Genomic DNA, 25,092 nt, shown 5'->3' on the forward strand with positions numbered 1-25,092 from the left:
TCTGACGACGGCAGCTCGGGGCCGGCGTTCAGCTGCGTTACGGGCTCCTTGCTGCATGGCACTGGTTACATAAGATGCAGCCCTTTTAGTGGTTTCGTGTCGGTGGGCTATTTCGTATGCACAGGCGAGTGTGGCTGGGTGCCTCTCTAGCAACTTCTGTACTATTTCTGCATCACCCAGCCCATTGGTGAAAACTTCAACAGCTATAGAGTCTTGTTCAGTCTCTGCTCTATTACCATATGCAACAGCCACTTTCCCATAAATGTCATCTCTGAAAACATGCAGGGCCTCACCAGGTTTACGCACTCGCTGCCTCAGTTCTACAGCAACAGCAGCTGCATGGTCAGAAGAAGGGCCATATGCAGTTTCCAGTTCGTCCACCAGGCGGCGGTAATCCCATTTGGATGAGCGGGGATTTCTGTGGATAATGGCCCCTGCTGCTCCAACTAGGCAGAATTTAAGCTGAGTTGTCATTGTTTTTTCTGACCAATAGTTGGCTTCAGCGCAGCTCTCAAACCTGTGCAGAAATTCCTTCCACGGTGTGGTGCCGTCATATTGGCCCGGACGTAGAGTGGGGACTCTCTCTCTAGTGTCACCGTCCTCTTCACTGTCAGATGGGGGCTGACAGGGCACACAGCGGGTCTTGCCTGGTTTCGAGCGGGGTTTATGCTGTGCAGTGATTTCCCCATAGCTTATGGCTTCATTAAGGCTACTGGAAGGCATACATTGCATGGGTGTATTTAACATTGCGTTAAACTGAGCCGGTGTGCTGTGTACAAAACTGTCCACGTGAGCGGGGGAAAATGGGTTTGAGTCTGGATAGTGGATTTTCATTTGGGGAGTAGGAGCTGGATAATAGTTCATGCTGCTGCCTGTGTTTCTCTCACGGCCGTAGCTGCGGCATTCAGCATCAACGAAGGGATTCGTGCGGGAAAACTGCGGCCGGGCAGGACCATCGGGCGGCGCGAATACACCCTCTCCATTAGCGTGTGTGTTAGCACAACTTTCGGCACACAGGAATGGGTTCATATGTTCACATTTAGTCACAGCTCTGTCTCTGTTAGCTTCCCTAATGCTCGCGGCACCCTCGGAGACACTGGTCAGCGATATGAACGGGTTGGAGTAATTGGTCTCAAGTCCGTACTTTTCACGAGAATGGCGAGCAGCGGCCATCGCGAGTTAGCTTAGCTACGGGCTAATACACTTGTAATTACGGTCACTCGGCCTTATCGTTAGCCGCTTTAGCCTGTCGGTTTTTCTCAGTGCTCACCACTCCTTTGACAACGTGAGAGGGTCCCTTCGTGGTCGCCAGTGTTAACCATTCCTCGCCGTCAGTCCCCTGACCGTGGTCGGGAGACGCGAGGGGAGATGCTTCCTCCAGGGCCGAAGTTTGTCCTCCTTCGGGGTTAACTCCCTTCACTTTTGTGGAGTAGTGAGGCAGACAGAAACCAGCCGAGGCACCGGAGATTACTGAAGTGATGAGGCTTTAATAACAGTACTGCACACTTCGGAAACACACTGCATAGCCTGTAGCCCGTTAGAACGCTGCTCCCGGTCGCCCTCTCTACCCATGACACACTCTCTCTCTCTTTTCCCTCTTTCGCTCCCCGCGTTTCCTTCACGCGCATGCTCACACACACATCACATACACTCCTTACTGCACCCAGTCACACACAAGACGGCAATTCCTGCAACAATACCTAAGCTAAGGAAATCCTCGAAAGTTGGTTCATCTGGACGTAACAGTTTCCAAGTGACTCTTTCAGGCGACTGAGGAAGTCATGAATGGATGAGTGATGAAACATTTTCCCCATTAAAAACCCTAGGTCCAGTTGAACAGAATCAACTTTTAGGAAATAATCAGATAGTGTCAAACACCATACAAATCAAGTGAACACCAAGTAGTTGTTTCTGTTATACTTTTGACATGAGGTCTGCCTGAAGGACTCTGGTATTTGGTGTACTGTAATGTATTGATGCATGGAAAAGTCCTCAAGGTAAAAAAACAAAAAAAAAACAAAACAAAACAAAACAAAACTTGCAGGCCTGTATGGGTCTAAGTATAGTCTTGCATTCATTCTCTGATGACTTATTTAGACCACTGAAACACAAAAGGACCCAAGTGGATGCAGAAAGACAGACTAACACTGATGTTAGGGGTCATGAAATTAATTAAGCAAGCTGACTGAATATTCACAACTATGCACTAAACATTGTGACTGTGTGATATATCTATAAAGTACTAAGAATGTTTGGTACCATAAGTAATTTCAGCCTTTAAAATTATTGGTTCCATAGTCCAAAGGGTGTTTACCTATTTTTAGGACATTAATACATTAAATAGATTAGATATTAGATTAGATCTATTTGAAAATGAATAATTAACTTCTGCTAGTGGTTTGCTATACATACTGCAGTTAACAAGAGGAAGTTGGCATATACCTAATTTTATAGAAGCCAAACCACAGGAAATAGATGTCTCAAAGGAAATTGCTTATAAAAGGCACAGAGGGAGACGCTTTTTCATACTTCCTTGGTTTAAATTAAAAAAGTATTTGTATTACAAGCAGACTGTAACAGATCACTGTGATGGCTACTTTGACTACTGGGGGAAAGGAACACAAGTCACAGTAACTTCTGGTAAGTAACAATCTAATCTGTTTTGAGTGAGCACAATTCTGTATTTGTCATTTAATGAAAAATTGGTTACACTGTGTGCTTAATTGACATTGGCGGTAAAGTAAAACATCTGTGTAAATAACAGATTTATCCAGTTTATTAGGTTAGTGTAATCACGTGAAAAAATATTTTTGCACTGAAGTACAATTGAAATCTGTCACTGTGATGACTACTTTGACTACTGGGGAAAAGGAACAATGGTCACTGTCACAACAAGTAAGACATGCTTCATATTCTCCTTATTAAAAAGGTTAAACTTTCACAGTTTAATTTGACATATTTAAAAGGTCAGTGTGGTTGTTTTTGTATGTTGCATATTTTTGAGATTTTATACTAGACACTGTTTTGGACTACTGGGGATAAGCCACAACCAGGTAAAGGGATCTGATTTCTTTTTCTTTAATGTTGACATTTAAGTTCAAAAACACTGTGAAAACCATGCAGTGCTTTAATTTCTGGTTTATTGCAAGGCTATAGTCTGTAGCCATGATTTTAACTCTGGTGATTAAAAACTTTGTGACCTTTAATTTAATTGGAACATAACTATGTAAAAAATTATTGAGTTTAGAGTGGTTCTAGCTATTTCAAATGTCAGAAAAATGTTACAAATTAACAGGATATCTGAGAAGTTAGTTTTTGTGAGAGGTGCAAACGACTCCGTTAACTGTGATAACTGGGCTTTCGACTACTGGGGGAAAGGTACAATGGTTACAGTCACAACAGGTAAGGCACTTGGAATATGTCCTTAATCTTAAGATTTTGAGTTAAAAACTTTGATATTTTCCGAAGAAACAGTGTGTTAGTGTACAGTGTATTCCCACTGTATTTGTAAAATACTGCAAGTCAAGTGTGAGGTCATTTGAAGACTTGGTGGTGAAAAACAGGTTTAATTCAGTCTTTTGAATCTTAATTTGCACAAACAACATGAAGAAAACCAAGTATGCCAAGATGGAAAGTCTGTTTTTGTATGAAGTGGTGAATAACTTGTTAGACTGTGACTACGCTTTTGACTACTGGGGAAAGGGCACAAAGGTCACCGTCACGTCAGGTATGAATTGATGTAGTTTTCACTAAAGACAGAATTTTTTTTATCAACTATGACAATACATCAATTGGGATAAATTCACCAAAGCAAGTCATTATTGGAACACTTTGTAGCCAAAAGAGCAAAGAATTTGTAAAAAAAACCAAAAAAAAACAACAACAACATAATTTATTTATATTAGTTATAACTATATCAAGAAGTAAGTGTTTTAAACTTATTTTATTTTTCTCTGAGACAAAATTGGAATGTCATAGTAATTAATTTGTGTAAGAAGTAACTGTCACAAATGAGCTTTTGACTCCTAAGAAAATGGCATCAAGATAAAAATGTCATTAGGTAAGACTTGTCCTATTTAAAATCTGCATAGGATATGTTTCGGATAGAGAAATTCATTTTACAAGTTATAATATAACTTCACATTATGTGAGAAATATTCTTAAACGTGATAATGTCAAAATGGGTATAATTTGGTGATTTAATAAGATTTCAATCTAGTGGGAATAAAATTAATGTTGAATTAGACTTTTTCCATATCGTGAATAGATTAGCCTTTTGATATCATGGAAGAACTAGATTCTATACTGTGCTACGGTGTTTTTGACTATTGGGGAAAGGGGACAACAGTCACTGTTTCATCAGGTAAGATTACCATCTCATTTCAGCGATCACTGCTTAAGTTGGATCAAATTTTTTGTGTTTTTGTAAGAATTTGCCATCAACACTGTGAAAGGACATTTAACAACTTTACACTATGCTTTTCTAATGATTTCTGTTCATGTTCTACATTTAAAATAATGTTCTAATTTATGTGTTGAATAACAGATGATGATGATGAACAAACTGCCTCTAAAAAAATGTTGCACGGAAGGATTCAGGCACTTGAAATGTTTTTGTATTGAACATTTAGAAAAGGCAATGTCTTCACACTGGCCTTTATTAAACAAAATGGTCCTCTCATGTGTTTTCTCTTTAATCATTTCTAAGAGAAAATGTGTGGTATATTATTGTATTTCTATTCCGGTATCTTAATTAGTGTTGTCTCCCCTTTCTTAGACACTTCAACTGCACCCACTGTGTTTCCTCTGGTACCATGTGGTTCTGAAAGTGGAGATATGGTCACTCTTGGCTGCCTTGCCACTGGCTTTAACCCTCCTGCAGTGACTTTCTCATGGAGCAACGACAACAATCCCTTGACAGACTTCATCCAGTACCCTGCAGTACAAAAAGGCAATGTTTATACTGGAGTCAGTCAAATCCGAGTGAGGAGACAGGACTGGGATGGACGACAGAATTTTCAATGTGCTGTAAACCACACTGCTGGAATTGCACAGGCTCCTATCACAAAACCACGTAAGCCTGATGGTAAGTCACATTTGTGTTAGTTATTTTCTGAGCATTATTTACAATTACCACATGACAGCATTGATAATATATTCCAAAGTTAAACAATTTGAATGAATTTAAACTTTTACAAAAATTAGAATTGAACTGATGTGTAATGCATTATCAAATTCAGTAACCTTTTTCAAGTTGTTCTTTTTTTGTTAGTTGTTTTCAGATCAGTAATTACAATTACTCTTAAATTATTACTGAGCTACACCTAGTGATTGCTACCTCTGATAAGAACACAAGTTAGCTCTCTTTAGTTCTCTATTTTATTGGTTTTGATGTTTTTGGTAGTGGAAGCAGTAATAAGGCCATTTTGAACTGCTAACATTGACAAAATAACATACCGAGGAATTATTGTTTCAACCTTTAAAAAAATACTATATATAAATATGCTGTTTGTGCCAAATAACCAACATAAAAGCAAATATTTTGCCTTATTAAATAGCACGACTTATTCTTACATTTTTCTAAATTTATAAATAGAATGCTCAGTCATTTTATTTTGTTACTACTTTAATCTAACTAAATCGATACAGTAGGAACACAGTATCACAGTTTCCCTCAACTTCTGTATACTTCTGTATACTGCTTTTGCATACATACATGTGTGCATGTCTTTGTATTGCAGAGGCGTCTGAGCCGGTGAACAATACTAACCAAAACAACAAAGGAGGTGAGTAACTCATAGCTGTTGTTGTTGTTTTTGAAAAAAACAAAACACTTTAATTCTTTAATAAAACAAGGTAAACCCATAAAAGCAGGTGAGCCTTATGCATATATATGCATATATGATTGATTTTATTAGTTTATTTTAGTTTTCTTGTATTGACATTAAAGTGTTAGTGGTATAACATATTATGAAAGTAGTAGTTTCATTTAAATAATTTTGATGTTTCACCAACTACAGATCTGACAAACAGTATGTTAAATTCACACACATACACACACACACCTTTCTGTCTGTCTACATATATACATTTGAACTCAGTGTCTTCACTTTAAACTTGAACATAAATCTCTGTTTAACTGACTATCTCTTTCTGATGGGACAGAGCCAACAGTAGCAGTCTACATCCCCCCACAGCTGCACACTGCCCAGTTTCAGTCTGAAGATAAAATCACTCTGGTGTGTCTGGTCACCAGTACTGTGGATGAGACGTATAAAATCGAATGGTCAGAAATGTCTGAACAGACACAAGGACCTTATGTTACAGCCACCGACGTCCCTCCACTGCAGAGCAAAAATGACCAGAAATGGCGAAGTATGAGTCTTTACACCACCAGTAAGGCAAACTGGGACAAAAAAAATCCAACCAAAGAGTTCACCTGCCGTGTCGGAGTCAGACCTAAACCTATTTTTAAAACAGTGTCCAGTGCCCATGGTAATTCCATAGAATGTGACTGTAACTACTAAGGTTTAAATATGATATTTTGTGCTTGTGTCATTCTTTGTCTGTGAGAGTTTTCTATATGAAAACCTGTGCACTTGTGATGTCAGTTCACTGTGAGACAAAATGTTTGTTTTGTTTTCATCATGTTGTTGTTCAGCCTGTGTGAGTCACAGTGTCCAGTTGCTTTTATGTGTGCTGTCTGTTTGAAATAAATGTTGCATGGAAACTCTTTGGTATATGTGTACATGAATAGCTTGAAACAACATCAAAAAGCAGACATACACATAAACTGTTCCTTTTTTCACTTTTCCATTAACACTAGTAACAAAGAGGAAAATCACATTACCCTAAAAAAACAAATGAAAACAGATGCACATAGATCTCCTCTAACCAAGTGTAATGTATCTTCCACTTCTTAGATGATTTTTGTGATCTGAGTTGGGATGATATCACCGCTGAAGACGATTTTGGCAGCCTGTGGTCCACAGCTTCCTCCTTCATATTCCTTTTCATATTCTCTCTCTTCTATAGCATTATTATCAGCCTTCTTAAGGTAAACATGCAATTTACATTTTCTGCATTTCAGTTTTATTGAAGTCGGTGAGTTGTAATGTAGGATAAACCCAGTCACAAGAAAATGCAGTAAATGGGAACTCTAAAGAGCACTTAAATATCTTTTTTTTTTTAATCAGGAATTTTAATGTTCTGTTTGCACTTGAAAAGTACACCTTTTATAATGTAAATTATACAATTATTTAGCTTCTTAAAGAATAAAAAAAAAAGACATTAGTTTATTTGAGAAATTATAGCCTTTAATTTCCATAATATAATCTTCCAGAACTATCTCCTGGAATAAATAACATTAGGATGTAAATTTAAATTGTGTAAATGGGTAAAATAAAAATTGAAATTGCTCTTATTAAGAGACTTTTTTAAACTTTCTGATGTTTTCTTTTTGCAGATAAAGAGATCATAACGAATGGGATGGAATGGGTGCGCTTCATTTCTACGCTATTTTTAAAATGTTTTTCATTTTCTTTTTATGCACATAATCATTTATTTGTTATATTAAATGCCTGTCATATATAAATAGTCAATTAACACATCTGTAAAATGTGTAAAATAGATCAATAAAATGAAACTGCATATTATACTGCATTCTGATATTGATATTACTATTTTTCTGCTATGGATTCTGTTGTTACATTAATTCTCAGTAAACAACCAAATGAACTGCTCAAGGAAATTAAAAAAAAAAAAAAAAACGAAAAGAAGAAACACTACAATGGTCATTTCACTTCTGTAAATACTTCATTACATTACAGTTACATTAATAAGATTCAGTAAGAAATATTTGGCACCTGAAATATTAAACAGAATATGAATGTGAGGATGTAATAAATATCGAAAGCATTTTTGATGTTGCTCTATTATTTCTCAAAGTTTCTAAGAATAGCACAACAACATCTGAAGTCAATGTACCGTAAACCTCTGTTATCAGTTAGAGCTTTGAGGTTTTGAGTTTCCTGGTGCACCCCTGGGGCCAAACCTGCACAATTACAACTGTGCACCAACCATTACAACCGTGAATGAATTTCCCTGAAAAACAACATACTCATCTGGCAGCTTACTGTATATTTACATATCCATAGCATATTTGATTCACACTTACAAATTTCGGTTATCAGTTAAGGCATGATAGTTTTCAGTTTCTAAAAACAGTCTTTATAGAGTTGCTTCTCTGCATCTTTAGGGTGACATCTGCATCGTGGGATGAAGGCCGAGAAACGTAATTATTGATGAATAATCAGAAAGCTGTAGACACCTTAGACACCAAGTGAAGACAAAGTAGTTGTTTCTAATAAACTTTTCACATAAGGTCTACTCAAGGGACAACTCGTATTCAATTTCTAATGACATATTTATGCCACTCAAACACAAATGGACCCAAGTGAATGGAGTCACGGAGTAAGAGCTGAGAACCATAAGGTGAAAGAAGCATGTATTTACATGTGTTACTAAAAATAATTTCAACCTAAATTTCTTGGTCATATAGTCTAGAGCTGGGGTGTCAAACTCAAATACACAGTGGGCCAAAATTCAAAACTGGAACAAAGTCGCGGGCTAACGTTAATATTTATTGAAATATATTTATTCCTCCAGATATAAGAATGAATCTTTTCTTATGGACTCAAACACATTTTGCTAAAAAAATGAATTTGGAACAAGAAAAGCTTAATACTAAACAATATATATATTAGCTGTATAATACCAGTAGGCCAGCTCTGATAGTAATTTGGTATGGCTTCGCGGGCCAAATGTAATTAGGCTGCGGGCCAAACTTGGCCCGCGGGCCAGAGTTTGACACCTATGGTCTAGAGGGTGTTTAAGTAACTGTAACCCTAACCCTTTTTAAGATACCAAGGCAAAGGCAAAAAGATGTCATTAGTGTTGATAATAGATACTCCAGTAATAAAATGTAATTTCACCATGAGTAGGAAGAATTTGTAAATTTTTTAATTTGAAAAAGCACTATATAACTTCTGCTGGTTATTTTCTATAAAAGTTGGGATTAACAGGAGGCTCTAAAAAAGAGGACGCTGACAAGAAGCATAATTTTACAAAAGCCAAACCAGAGGAAACTGATCTCCCAAAGGAAACTGCTAATAAATGGCACAGAGGGAACTGCTTTTTCAGAGAAACATGTACACTTCCTTTATTTAAGTTAATAAGCGTTTATATTAGAGCAGATTGTAACAGATCACTGTGACAGCTATGGCTATGCTAGCTACTTTGACTACAGGGGGAAAGGAACACAAGTCAGAATAACCTTTGGTAAATAACAATCCGATCTATTTTGAGTGAGAACAAGTCTACATTTGACAGGTTGATATGAAATTAAATCTTTGTTATACTTTATGCTTAATTTGACATGCAAGGAAAAATAAAACATCTGTGTAAATGACCGGTTTATTTATTATTTATCAGTTTAGTGTAATCATATATAAGGTGACAAAAGATTTTTGCACACATTTTTTTTTCTTTCTATGAAAGATTTTGTTGGATTTATCGAGATATTACACTGTAATTCTGCTTTTCATTACTGGGGAAAAGGAACAATGGTCACCGTCACAACAGGTAAGACAAGCTTTCTGTATTGTTCATATTAAAAATGTTTGACTTTCACAGTTTAATTTGACACATTTAGAACTTCAGCGTGGTTGTTTTTTGTATGTTGCATATTTTTGAGATTTTATACTAGACACTGTTTTGGACTACTGGGGATAAGCCACAACCAGGTAAAGGGATCTAATTTCTTTTTCTTTAATGTTGACATTTAAGTTCAAAAACACTGTGAAAACCATGCAGTGCTTTAATTTCTAGCGTATCACAAGTCTACAATCTGTAGTCATAATTTTAACTCTGGTGATTAAAAACTTTGTGACCTTTAATTTAATTGAAACATAACTATGTACACAATTATTAAGTTTAGAGTGGTTCTAATTATTTCCGAAGTCAGAAAAACTTTACAAATTAACAGGATATCCGAGAAGTTAGTTTTTGTGAGAGGTGCAAAAGACTCAACTGTGATAACTGGGCTTTTGACTACTGGGGGAAAGGTACAATGGTTACAGTCACAACAGGTAAGGCAGTTGAAATATGTCCTTAATCTTAAGATTTTGAGTTAAAAACTTTGATATTTTCCGAAGAAACAGTGTGTTAGTGTACAGTGTATTCCCACTGTATTTGTAAAATACTGCAAGTCGAGTGTGAGGTCATTTGAAGACTCAGTTTAAACACTTGGTGGTGAAAAACAGGTTTAATTCAGTCTTTTGAATCTCAATTTGCACAAACAACATGAAGAAAACCAAGTATGCCAAGATGGAAAGTCTGTTTTTGTATGAAGTGGTGAATAACTTGTTAGACTGTGACTACGCTTTTGACTACTGGGGGAAAGGGCACAATGGTCACCGTCATGTCAGGAATGAATTGATGTATTTTTCACTAAAGACAGAATTTTTTATTTTTATCCAAGACTAGTACAATGTTGATTCATCTATTGGGATAAACTCAGCAAAGCAAGTCATTATTGGAACACTTTGTAGCCAAAAGAGCAAAGAACTTGTAAAAAACTGGACTTAATTTATTGATGTTAGTTATAGCTATATCAAGAAGTAAGTGTTTTAAACTTATTTTAATTTTCTCTGAGACCGAAATCAGAATGTCATAGTGATTAATTTTTGTAAGAAATAAGACAAGACTCGGTTAACTGTCACAAATGACCCATATGGAAAAGATATATATAAATCTTATAAAGTTTGTATCTGTCTTGTGTGAAACTTGTATGAAAAGCATATAAGAGTGAAAACAGATATAAGATCCCTTGAAAAATTATATAATGAAACTTGTATGTTTTGGATACTTACTAAAACAATGTATGAAAGTAATGCAAAAGTGGCCACTTTCATGAGTAATCACATATAAGTTTTTACTATTTCTTTTCCGTATGGGGAGGTTTAGGCTACTAAGAAAATGGCATCAAGATAAAAATGTCATCAGGTAAGACCTGTCCTATCTAAAATCTGCATAGGATATGTTTCGGATAGAGAAATTCATTTTACAAGATATAATATAACTTCCCATTCAGTGAAGGTTTACTTCAAAATACAGTTATTGTGTTAAAGTACATTTATTGTAAAAATATTCTCAAACGTGATAATGTCAAAATGGGTATAATTGGGTGATTTAATAGGATTTTAATCTAGTGGGATTAAGAAAAGGTTCTATTTAGACTTTCTCCATATCATGAATAGATTAGCCTTTTGATATCATGAAAGAACTAGATTCTATACTGTGCTACGGTGTTTTTGACTATTGGGGAAAGGGGACAACAGTCACTGTTTCATCAGGTAAGAATACCATCTCATTTCAGAGATCACTGCTGAAGTTGGATCAAATTTATTGTGGTTTGTAAGAATTTGCCATCAACACTGTGAAAGGACATTTAACAACTTTACGCAATGCTTTACTAATAAGTTCTGCTCATATTCTACATTTAAAATAATGTTCTAATTTATGTGTTGAATAACAGAAAAGTAAACGTATAATTCTATCGGGGGATCCTGATGAACCAACTGCCTCCAAAGCAATGTTGCAGGGAAGGACTCGGGCACTTGAAATGTTTTTCTATTGAACATTTAGAGAAGGTAATTGTCTTCACGCTGGCCTTTATTAAACAAAATGATCCGCTCAAGTGTTTTCTCTTTAAGCATTTTCAAGGGGAAATGTCTGGTATGTTATTGTATTTCTATTCTGATGTCTTAATTACTGTTGTCTCCCCTTTCTTAGCCACTTCAAGTCCACCCACTGTGTTTCCTCTGATACCATGTGGTTCTGAAAGTGGAGATGTTGTCACTCTTTGGCTGCCTTGCCACTGGCTTTAACCCTCCTTTCTCATGGAACAAAGGCAGCACTGCCTTGAAAGACTTCATCCAGTACCCTGCAGTTCAAAATGGCAATGTTTATACTGGAGTCAGTCAAATCCGAGTGAGGAGACAGGACTGGGATACACAACAGAATTTTCAATGTGGTGTCAATCACACTGTTGGAAATGGACAGGCTAATATCACAAAACCACGTAAGCCTCATGCTTAGTCACATTTAATCAATTTATCTTATTCTGTTTGACTTACAACAAGTTTACATGAAAAAATATATATATTCCAAAGGTCTGATGCGTAATGCATTATCAAATGCAATAGCTTTCTTCAATAAAAGTTCTTTTTTTTGTTGTTGTTTATGAACAGTAATTACAGTTACTCTTAAATTATTACTGAGCTACACCTAGTGATTGCTACCTCTGATAAGAATACAAGTTAGTTCTCTTTAGTTCTCTATTTATTTGGTTCACGGTTTTGATGTTTTTGGAAGATTTGTACTGGAAGCAAACTTATTGTAAGTTCACCCCAAGCTGCTTATATTGACAAAGAATCTGAGCATACCAAGGAAAAAATGTTTCAACTTTAAAACCCCAAACCATATTCAGATATGCTGCTTATGTCAAATAAATGACATAAAAGCAAATATTTCTCCTTATTAAATAGCATGACATGTTCTTAAATATTTCTCATTTCTGCGGTTAGCTTAATTGGTGATTCTAAATTGCCCAAAGGTGTGAATGTGACTGCAAATGGTGGTCTTTCTCTATGTGTTAGCCATGCGAAAAACGAATTACCTATCCAGGGTGTACCCTCACTCTCACCCTAAGGCAGTTAGGATCGGCTCCTGGTTCTTCCATGGAAGATAATGAATGGATGGATTTCTACATTTATGAATAGTTTGTAAATTGAAAAACAAAAACCATGCTCTTGCATACATACATTTGTGTACATCTTTGTGTTTCAGTGGCTTTTAAGCAGACACATTCGCAAAGACAGCAGCTTTATTCAGTAAATGTTGGATTTTGTGCGGCAGTAACAATTACTAGTAAAGTATTACTGCACTAAAACTTGTGATTGTTACTTCTGAGAAGGATAAGAGTTAGTTCTTGATAGTTCTCTATTTTTGGTTGTTGTTGCTTTTGGAAGGTAGAAGCTGACTTCACTGAAAGTACACCTTGCATTTATATGTTAAAAAAATAGCCTAAAAATACCAAGGAATAAGTGTTTCTACTTGAATAAAAGCACATTTAATTCCTTCTTGAATACATACATTTGTGTATATCTTTACTTTTCAGTGGTATTTGAGCAGAATCCAACTCTTAAAGTGATTTCCTCTCCTGATGAGGACGGTACCTATACTGCCTCCTGCTTTACCAAAGAGTTTGCACCAAAGAAACATGACATCAAATGGCTGAAAATTGGAGCCGACGTCACCAGCAAAAAAAGATCCGATCACTACAGTTTCTGAAACAAGACAGGCAGATGGAAAGAAAGTGTAGAACGCAGCAGGTTTTCTCACAGTAAATTCCAATGACTTGCATGAAGATACTGTATTTATGTGTAATTTTGAAGGAGGCCAAAGTGGATCTTTGAATAAAACTGACAGAGACTACACACTAGGTAACTGATTTTTCCACAACTGCCGATCCAAAAAACAGTATGTTACAATTACACACACGCACACACACACACACACACACACACACACACACACACACACACACACACACACACACACACACACACACACACACACACACACCAATCTATCCATCCACATATATACATAACTTAATGTCTTCTTTTTAAACTTGTACATAAATCTCTCTGTTTAACTGAGTATCTCATTCTGATGGGACAGAGCCAACAGTGACAGTCCACATGCTCCCACAGCTGCACACTGACCAGTTTCAGTCTGAAGATAAAATCACTCTGGTGTGTCTGTTCACCAGTACTGTGAATAAGATGTATAAAATCGAATGGTCAGAAAGTTATGAACGAAATTCTAGACCTTATGCTACAGCCTGAGACGACCCTGCACAGCAGAGCAAAAATGACCAGAAATGGCGAAGTATGAGTCTTTACACCACCAGTAAGGCAAACTGGGTCAAAAAAGATCCAACCAAAGAGTTCACCTGCTGTGTCGGAGTTGGACCTAAACATATTTTAAAAACAGTGTCCAGTGCCCATGGTAATTCCATAGAATGTGACTGTAACTACTAAGATTTAAATGTGATATTTTGTGCTTGTGTCATTCTTTGTCTGTGAGAGTTTTCTATATGAAAACCTGTGCACTTGAGATGTCAGTCACTGTGAGACAAAATGTTTGTTTTGTTTTCATCATGTTGTTGTTCAGCCTATGTGAGTCACAGTGTCCAATTGCTTGATATATGTGCTGTCTGTTTGAAGTAAACGTTGCATGGAAACTCTTTGGTATATGTGTAGATGGAAAACTTGAAGCGTCACAAAAAAAAAGAAAAATTCTTCCATTTTTCACTTTTCTATTAACACCATTAAAGAAGAGAAAAATTGTATTACCCCAATGAATAAATAGAAAACAGATGCACATAGCACTCCTCTAACCAAGTGTACTGTACCTTCTACTTTTTAGAATACCTTTGTGATCTGAGTTGGGACGATGTCACCGCTGAAGAGGATTTTAATAGCCTCTGGTCCACAGCTTCCTCCTTCATATTCTTCATATTCTCTCTCTTCTATAGCATAATCATCAGTCTTCTTAAGGTAAACATGCAATTTATATTTTCTGCATTTCAGTTTTATTGAAGAATGAAGTCTGTGAGTTGTAATGTAGGATAAACTCAATCACAAGAACATGCAGTACACTCAAAAGAGCACTCATAGATCAATTAAAAAAAATTAGGAACAAGGAATTGTAATGTTCTGTTTGCACTTTTTAAAATCACACCTTTATCATGAAAATTATATCATTTGATTTTTAAAGGAGGAAAAAAAATGAGTGTAATTTAGAAATGTTTAGGCTTTAATTTAATCCAAAACTATCTCCTGGAATAAGTAACATTAAGATGTAAACTTAGAGTACATTAGGGTTTACTAGTAATAGTAATTAAATGACTGTTCTTAACAGATTTGTTTTAACCTTCTGATGATTTTTTGTTTTGGGTTTTTTTTTTGCAGATAAAGAGATGATAACAAATGGGATGGAATGGGTGCGCTTCATTTCTAATCTGCTTTTAAAATTGATTTTTCATTTTATATTTATGCACATAATCATTCATTTTTTATATTAAATAGATGTCATATACAAATACCCACTTAGGAGATGTGCAAAATGTGAAAAATAATTAAATAAAATGAAACTACATATTATACTGAATCTTATGGTCATTTCACTTCTGTAAATGCTTCATTAAATTAAAGTTAGGTTAATAAGATTCAGTAAATAACATTTGGCACTTTAAATATTAAACAGAATATGAATGTGAGCATATAATAAACATCAAAATCATTTTTGATGTCGCTCTATGATTTCTCAAGGTTTCTAAGAATAACACAACAGCATTTGAAGTCAATGTACCGTAAACCTCTGTTATCAGTTAGAGCCTGGAGGTTTTGAGTTTCCTGGTGCACCCCTGGGACCACACCTGCACAACTAAAACTGTGCACCAACCATTACAACTGTGGCATCTGGCAGCTTACTGTATTTGCATCTCCATAGTTCATTTGAGTCACATTTCCAAATTCCTGTTGTCAATTAAGGCCTGATGTTTTTCAGTTTCTAAACGTGCCATCTTTAGAGAGCTGCTTCTCTGCACGTTTGGGGCCACATTTGTATAAGTGGATTTCTTCAAGTCCCAAAAAATATCTTGTTAGGTTGCAAATGCATCCAGCTATAAATTGATACACATGCCTTCAGAAGGCATAAATGTTTGCAGACAAAAGAATATATGCTCAAAATGTAACCACACCCTCTCAAACTGCATTCAAGAAACTATATATATGTATATATATATATATATATATATATATATATATATATATATATATACACACATATATATATAATTTTAAGCTTAGATGAATAAGTGACCTGTATTAACTCATTCACTGCCAGCCATGAGTCAACGTATGCTTTCAATTGACGTCTATAGACGTCAATGGCAGTGAATGAGTTAATTTCCTATAGTATTTTATTCTATAGGAAAAAGCCCAATCAGCACTGAATTCATGAATGTATCATCAATGCATGACAAGTCTTCCATCGACAAAAGTCGATTGGAAGGTTGCCCCCAACTGCAAACCGCAACAACTGAAGCAATGTGAAGGTGTGTGAGTGACAAAAGCCACAACTCAGCCACAGGAATAAAGGAGACAGGCCCAACCAAAGACAACAAAATTCCAGATTTCAATGAAGATCATGAAGTCAGCAGTCGGTACCTGTGTGCACAGGGATTTCAGCAAGAAACAGGTAGTTCACAACTTCATATAGTGAGGAGACAAAGCAAGAAGCAAAAGCAATCAAGCCTGTACAGTTACACACATATGCATATACTCTCTCACGCACAGATGCACAACATTTTATCCTTCATAATCCATTCAGTTTTAACCACTGTATTGTTTTGAAACCTCATCTAAAACATTTTCATCTGTGCCTGTATAAAAACTCAAAATACACCAAATATGTACAGCTTTACACAGTACCCAGTGAATAACTGAAGTGGGAAACATGATGAAATACCACCACCTAGTGGGTTAGCTTGTTTTGCAGTTAATAAAACAGTTGGAAGATGTTGATGCTTTGAATAGAAGCAGTGCTTGGAAACCAAAGAATTCACTTACTTCATGCAAACATTAAAAGGTGTTTATTATTATTATTATTTTTATCTGTATTTGCATTCAGATAATGCTGCTGTGTGGCTGAGAAACTGAAGCAGCAAAAAAGGAACTCCATCTCTGGCTGCCTCCTTTGTGTATTCAGAGAGGTGACATGTACAAATTCAACCCTTGCTTCTGCTGCCACCTACAGGTCTTTATGTAGACAAAAACATATAGTGTGAAACGGTGTGTCCCTGATTAATGAAAGAATGAACATAAAGTGGACAGAAGTGTACAAAATGTGAGGTTTTAACCAACAATTATTTCCTGTCAAGCAAGCTTAAGTTTAACGTATTTTGAAGACCTAAAAGTCACCAGGTGACTCCAAAAGATTTAAGTCTATGATTCAACAAGAACTCACAGCTACAAAGAAGGAAAATACATTAATGTATTTCCACTCTCATAAAATAATAATACAGATAAAACAGAAATATTCTCTTAAACCTTTTTAAAATATGCCTCTGTTTTTGTGATCATCTTAACTAGAACATCCTGTTGTTTTCATAGTCTAAAACTCTTAAGTTCTGGCAAGAGTGGGAAGGTTTTGGTAAGAGCTTGTGTCACTGTGATACTATGGGGGCTACTACACAGTGTTGTTATACCCCATAACAAAAACTATGTCGTGAAACCCCTCTCCTCTTCCTCTGTCCTGTAAATTTTGAAGCACAGTACTGATCAGGTAAAACTAATGAAAAAGGTATATTTTATTTATAAATATATTTAGTCATCATTAATTATTATCCATTAATGACTAATTTAGGCATTTGTAACACACAGTTAAAATGGGGAAATAGGTACAGCAATAATAAAACATACTAATTATTAGAATACACTACGTAAAAAAATAAATAAATGTGTTTTCTATAACTGCAAAGAAGCACACAATAGTAATAACTAATCAATAGTAACTCTTATAATAAAGCTATTGCAAGATTTTATTCAAATTATTAAATCTTTAATTTATATTCATGAAAAGGGGGCCATATTTATAGAATAGAATAGAATAGAATTCAACTTTATTGTCATTGCACATGCACAGGTACAGGGCAACGAAATGCAGTTTGCATCCATCCAGAAGTGCTTTAGTGATATAGATATATTACAATATATCTATATATAGAATGGCCACAATATTTTGGCAGAATATTTGTCTTATTGCTTATATTCCATAATGGGTGACAGCTACACGGTGGCAGAGGTTTTTGAACAAACGTGTCACAGTGTGGAGCGGCCACACTGATTCACACAGTTACAAAAACCTCCTTGAAAGGCAATGTCTTTCTGCTGCAACTAGACTGTGTGATGCATACTGTAAGCACAAACTTCATTAATATAGTTAGTTCTTTTGCATATCCTAAAATTCTGATGGAAATAAGCTTTTTATTACCAAAAAGGAAGATTTAATGATTTGATTGTTGATCCATGCTGTGCAAACAAAAACATATAATAATGAAATAATTATTAGTTCCAAAATTAATTGTGTTCATTAGATGTGTATGACAGTTAGACTGTATGTTAAAAGAGGGCCACAGCTACAAAACCTCTGAAGAAACACTTTTCATTAGACCAGTTACAAATATTAAAAATGAGTTAACTTGAAGACTTTGGATGATAGACTTAAAAACATGTATGTACTCAGTCTTTGTACTTGTTAGGTTTTTTTCCTGCATTTAAAATACAGACTAACAGTTTGTGAAGCACATTTTTCTCTCTTCTGTCTTCTGTAATACTGAGGTTATTTTTTGTAGAATTCATACAAAATGTACCACTTAAAACATTTACTATATTTTCATATTCTTTCATGGAGTTCATGATTAATGAATATGTGCAGATATGATGTCAAGTTTGAAGGGTGGAGTTTTTGTAAAGGGTTGTATTACAGTGCAAAATTACGGCCACAGTGAGACAGACTGTGACAAAAACCTCCTGTCATTGTGAAACATGGGGGGATCAAAACATTGTTTCTGTAGAAATCATGAGCATATTTTAAATGGAAACAAAAAACATTTATGACGATCATTAAATTGAATTTTGCCTTTTTCAGCCCTAATTAATAGAAGGTATAAATGTGTGACGTGTAAGTAGAGCCTTCATCAATATGCAGTCAGCTCTTTAGCATATCCTAAAATTAAAGGGGTTTTTTTTAGAAAAAAAACAACATTTTTTTGTTAAAGAAGATTTTGTTAATATCATTATTGTGAAATCAAAACCAAATTATCATTCCTGCTACTGAAAAATTAGAATTCACATAAAATGCAAATGAAAAAAACAAGAGTCTAATAAGATAATTATTATTCCCACAATAATGCATATTAGATGTTTACAACTGCAGTGACTGTTTCGCTACCAGGGGTATATTTTTTATTGAGTTTGATGTATCCTAATCATATTTCAAAGTTGAACTGAACAAGTAAAGGTATATATACAGACAGACAGTTCGCAGGGTGGAGTTTTTGTATAGGACTTCATCACAGTGCAGTATAGCAGCCACAGTGGCACGTACTGTGACAAAAACCTGTCATTGACAAAAACAAAAACATGACATCATTACATTGTGTCTGAAGAAAGCATGAGCATATTCTAAATGGCAGCAAAAGAATATTTGCCAAAGTTCTGTTTATGAAACTTAAACACATCCACTAATATGATGAATTCTCCCTGTATGGACAAAAGGGTTACTGACTACATACAGCATGTATTATAAATTACACTGCATCAAAAAAGTATTTCTTTGCACAAAAAGACCCAAGAAGACAAAGAAAAAGATCATTCACCTCTTTTTGTTTAATATTCAACGCTAACATATTTATGTTATTTCTCTTCTGTGGGATATTTGGCCTTTGTTTGAACTTGTTCTTAACTATACAAACCACACAGTGTTATACCTGACTAAGGTATCTAAATGCGTGTTACTATTTAGTTAATAACTAGGTTTCAAGACATATAATAGTTAGGATTCAAGGTTTAAAATAAAATAATAACACTAATAAAAGAGATATATAAAACTGAAAAAATAATAGACCACACTTTCATGAAACTGAATCTTAAAAAAATCTTTAAAAAAACTGATAGTGCAGTTGCAAAGTAGCAGAGGTTTTCGTATCACTAGTTGCAACAGTGGATATGATGGGAGCCACAGTGAAATCTGGCAATACAAAAACCTGTCCTAAACTTATACAGAAAGTCGCTAAGCCTCAAAAATGAGAAATTGTGTTACTCTGCCACATTTCAGAAGAAAGGTTATATTCATCAGAATACTGTACTGTTTGCAATCTGTCTGCAATTTATAAGTAAGATGACAGTTATTACCTTTATCTGATGGCGTTTGATTTTTGCTGTGAAATGCGGATGGTTGGGATCCTATCCTGCCCTGTATCATTGGTGTCATGGGTTAGGGAATGTTTTCTTGGCACACTTTGGACATGAACTGAGCATAACTTAAAGGCCAGCTACCTAAGTATGATGCTGACCATGTCCATCCTTTTATGACCACAGTGTACTCATCTTCTGATTGCTGCTTCTAGTAGGATGATGTGCCATGTCACAAAGCTCAAATAAGCTCAATCATTGGGACCACAGTGATACGTTATCTGGCAATACAAAAACTTGACATGAGTTGAATTTATGCAGAAAGTCAGTGTACTTCATAAAACATGAAACTGGTTCAGTGTGAACAAAAGGGCTATTGTCACCAGTCAAGGAAAATTCTAGAAAATGTTGTTTAGGTTAGTATGTATTTATTTATATATGTATTGTATTATGAAAAACAAGGAATATTACAGTACCACTGCAGGCCTTATGGATTTGGTTAAACTAAGGCAAAAATCCGTACTTGAAGTGCAGGCGTTTAGTCATTACAATGGGTAGTTTGTGAGCTGTTGTTTTTGTATGGGGTTGAACCACAGTGTACTATAACAGCCACAGTGATGCATCCTGAGGCAAAAACCTCACAGCACTAAGAAAGTGACTATATGTGATGGTGATAGAGCAAAACAAGTCATTAGGTGAGACAAAAAGTGTTTTAGTGTCCTTCTTCTACTGTATATAAATACATAAAATAAAACCAACCCAGTACTAGCAAGGTGTACCTAATAAAGTGTCCATAAAGTGGCAAGTAAATATATATAGGCATCCCTGCTTAGTGTAAACAGTGCAACATGCAGAACATGCTGAACATGGACCCTAGCAGGCAAAGTTTTTGTAAGAGTATGTGACACTGTGGGGTGGAACCCACACTGTTAAATGGCAATACAAAAACGTTCTTTTTTGAAAGGAGAGAATATGCGGGACAATTATTCTTTATATAAAATATATTAAAAGAAATAACTTTTTGACTAATAAAATCCAAACACTAGAAATTATATCTTATACATGACCTAGTATATACCAATGAAATACAATATATATTCGCACAAGAAACAAATAAATAAACATTAGAAACGGTTAAGAAAAAACCCTGTTATGCTTTGCTTTAAACTCTTCTCTCATTCAGATAAGGAAATGGCATTTGTCAATTCAGCTATTTTACTGTTGTGTTATGAGGCTATAAAATGAAATAAGTAAATAAATATTACCGGTATACAAATATTATATAACGTGTAAAAGTGAAGTCATTGTGAAATATATACCAAACTCAATAAATAATGACTTTCGAAAAATAGCAATTTTGCTATTTTTCTTTAAATAAACATGAAGTCTCATATAGATAGAAAGGCATTGTATGTGCAGGCAGAGCTGCAATGTTTTGCAAAAGTTTAATTGTACACAAATATTTTTTGTAAAGATGTTTTTCACTGGTATTTGCGTTTTAATTGGGCAGAAATTTAAAGAGAATTCAAGTTCTCGCAGAGATGAGAATTTCATTTAAAAAATTGTCAAAAACGTCATGTTTAAGCTGATTGGGAAAAAAAGGAAAAGAAAAAAAAGAAAAGTTTTGGTATCATCAATGCTAGTTTTAAGTTAACTTGGCAGTAGCTGAAGCTAAAGACATATTTTCATAATTTACGACGGCTCCAAAAAGTCACATTAAATAAGCTGGCTAGCAACTGTCTTCAATACCAGCTGAAATAGTCAGAAGTCTATGGCTGACAAAGTTCGCAGCTGGCTAATTACTCTATGAGCTAAACAAACAAATGGCATTTTGGCAGAAACTTTGAAAGCTAAATTCTTTGCTGAGGATGACAAAAGAGCTCCAACTAGAATGTGCAGAAGCATGTAAGCATGGTAGTTGGGATGGAGAGCAGTAAGAGGTGTACAATTATTTTCTTGAACTACAATTTCAACCATCACTAAAGAAAATACAGATCAAACAACAAATTCATGAAGATCAATCCCTGCGTTTAGATCAATTCTTGTCAGGAAAGCCAAATATTCTTTGCATAGTCATAAACCGATGTAAAATTACTTGTTAAATTATTATAAATATGAAGAAATAATGAATGCATTATAGTCATCGTGCAATGAAAGGTTTTTGTATGGATTTGAGCCACAGTGTATAGTGGGAGCCACTGTAACACAGTCTATGACAAAAACCTCATTCAACTGAAAACAAAACACAGAACAGAAAATTGATAAAGAAATAAGCACTAGTGGTTAACAACATTTGCTTTTTGTGTGTTTTACAAAAATATATAAAAGGAAAAACTGTAAAGAAGGGGTTATATTTACAGCAACAGCGATTTTGAAGACACTATGAGCTTTCGACTGATAGCACTTCCTATGCATTTATTTAAGCAGCCATTAAAAAAATGTTAACATACAAAACATTCATACGAAAAATGTAAAGTAATAAAAAAGATGTTATGTCTTTAAAAATGATTTAAGATAACTTTAAAGATTCCAAATAAAGGAAATAATATTTGTTTTCCTGCTTATCCATACTATGGCATAGGTTTTTGAAGTGTTGTGCGTCACAGTGTGGGGTGGCCACAGTGATTCACACAGTTACAAAAACCTCCATAAGCGACGTAAAGTCTTTCTTTATGAAATCCTTTCATTATAATTTTAGTAGTGTGCGACATGAGTGGTCATGTAAACCATACATGCAAAACCTTAAAAACATAATAACATGTTATTGATGTAAGGACAAGCAAGGGCATATATAACTGTAACAGAGAAGCTATTGAAAGACTGAGCTATTTTTAAATAATAAGATTTAAGCTTTATCCACATAGCACAGCATATAACTATGAAATATAGTATATGTACAAGCACACAAATGATTATTATTAAAATAAATTGAAAAGAACTAACATGTGCTGCATCTAATCTGACAGAGCTTGAGCTTTTAGAAAAGGTGTAATTGCAGTCACTATTTTTTTTTAGTTTTACTATAATTACAATTTAATTAATTATATGTATTTTCTTTTGTTTCACTCTTGACAGGTAATACAAACAAGAGGAATAATTTGCATTATCAAAGTCATACACTTTATATTGCTCTTTTTATATTGTTTCTGTGGAAGATTTTTTGACAGCCTGTCTGTAACTGTAAGCCAAGTGTCTAAGTGAGGACAATAAAATGACTGAACTGAGCTAAACTGAAAATCATTATACATTTTATTTTTCATTGAACGTTTTAAACAACAAAAAATATTTGTTTTAACACTAATTGGTAAACATATAAGTAGAACATAAGCCACAGTGGCAACTACACTGTGGCACAGGTTCTTGCATCACTATGTGTCACTGTGTATATACCTGGGGCAGCCACAGTGATTCACATAGTTACAAAAACCTCCTTAAGAGAGAAAAGGCATTTTTGCTGTAAAAAAGATATATATGTGCATATTACAAGGGGACCTTCATTAATATACAGGCAGCTCTTTAGCATGTCCTGTGCCACTGAATATTGAGAATTTACACACAGACAGTAAAATTATGGAATTATGTATATGAAATGTGCTCTACAGTTATACTGTACTATATATATATATATATATATATATATATATATATATATGTATATATATATATATATATATATATATATATATATATATATATATATAGTACAGTATAACTGTACTATATATAACTGTATACATATACAACTGTATATGTATACAACTGTATACATATATATATATAACTGTATACATATATATATATCTATATATATAGATATAGATATATATAGATATATACATATAACGTCATCTTATACATGGAATAGTAAAAACAGTAAACAAAATATTTATCAGAGGTTTTTGTATGGCTGCGTGCCAGAGTGTATAACTGGGACCACAGTGATATGTGACAATACAAAAACCTGTCCTGAGCAGAATTTATGCAGAAAGTTACTTTACTCAAAGTAACTTTGTGTGAGTGTGTGGGCTGATGTTTTTGTTCGGGGTTGAACCACAGTGTACTATAGCGGCCACAGTGACACATCCTATGACAAAAACTTCATTCCACAAAGAAAGGGGCATTGTGTATGGTGATAATGCACTGAAATAGTAAAAGTCGTTAGTTAAACTTCAATTTCTGTTTATGTAACAGAAAAATGGAGCATTGAACTGAACATTTCAGGAGCCACTTCAGGAAATGTTTTTGTATGAGTATGTGTCACTGTGTGGTGGAACCCACACTGTTAAATGATAATACAAAAACACATCTTGTACTGAACTATGGCACATGTTGTTCTGAAAAGAGAAAATTCACTGACACATTTAAAAAGGAGTAAAAAGCAATTTTGTTTATGTTTCTAAAAGCACAAATATTCATTATAGAAAGTAGTGAAATTAGTTGTTTTGACTTATAAATTCCAAGCACCATAATTTCATTGTGATTCATTTTTCTTCTATCCATAATACCCCATATACCCATCAAACACAATATGTTTACATATTAAGCACAAAAATATTGAGGTCTCTCAGATTAGATCAATACAACAAGAAAATTTAAAAAAATGCTTCAAATTCTCACAAATGCCACAATTTCATTAACTCTAATGTTTGTCTGTCACTGACTTAATATTGGAATGGCTTTTTTAATTACCAAAAAAGGGATTGTGTTAACTAGGCAGTAGGTTTGAGCTAGTCATTTAGCTTGACCATTTTTGTATAGGGTTGTACTACAGTGCACTATTACGACCACAGTGATACACACTGAGACAAAATCCTTCCACTCAGAAAGATGTGATGCTGATACATAAAACAAGTACTTGAGATAGCAGAACTTTTTATACACACACTTTAGATAATTCTGTAAGAATCAGGTTAAGATCATTAGTAATAAGTAATAAGATCATAAATTGTCCTTTCTTACATGTAGCATGGAATGTAATCCATTT

General features: G+C 34.7%; 1 protein-coding gene across 1 annotated transcript in view; it reads left to right on the forward strand.

Moving 5' to 3' along the window:
- LOC147332397 (uncharacterized) overlaps window positions 1-25,092 on the forward strand; it is a 231,710-nt gene that overhangs the window by 191,313 nt on the left and 15,305 nt on the right. Inside the window, exons 4-9 of the mRNA XM_086290799.1 lie at window positions 3,671-3,727; window positions 4,778-5,086; window positions 5,742-5,786; window positions 6,166-6,495; window positions 6,924-7,057; window positions 7,466-7,474. Of these exons, the coding sequence (XP_086146925.1) occupies window positions 3,671-3,727; window positions 4,778-5,086; window positions 5,742-5,786; window positions 6,166-6,495; window positions 6,924-7,057; window positions 7,466-7,474 (884 nt within the window). The remainder of the gene's footprint in view (window positions 1-3,670; window positions 3,728-4,777; window positions 5,087-5,741; window positions 5,787-6,165; window positions 6,496-6,923; window positions 7,058-7,465; window positions 7,475-25,092) is intronic.

The sequence above is a fragment of the Aulonocara sp. 'chitande type north' Nkhata Bay genome, linkage group LG4, assembly GCF_057382095.1.
Source record: "Aulonocara sp. 'chitande type north' Nkhata Bay isolate Kocher_YH1m ecotype deep benthic linkage group LG4, A_spYH_male_GT1.1, whole genome shotgun sequence".
NCBI lineage: Eukaryota > Metazoa > Chordata > Actinopteri > Cichliformes > Cichlidae > Aulonocara > Aulonocara sp. 'chitande type north' Nkhata Bay.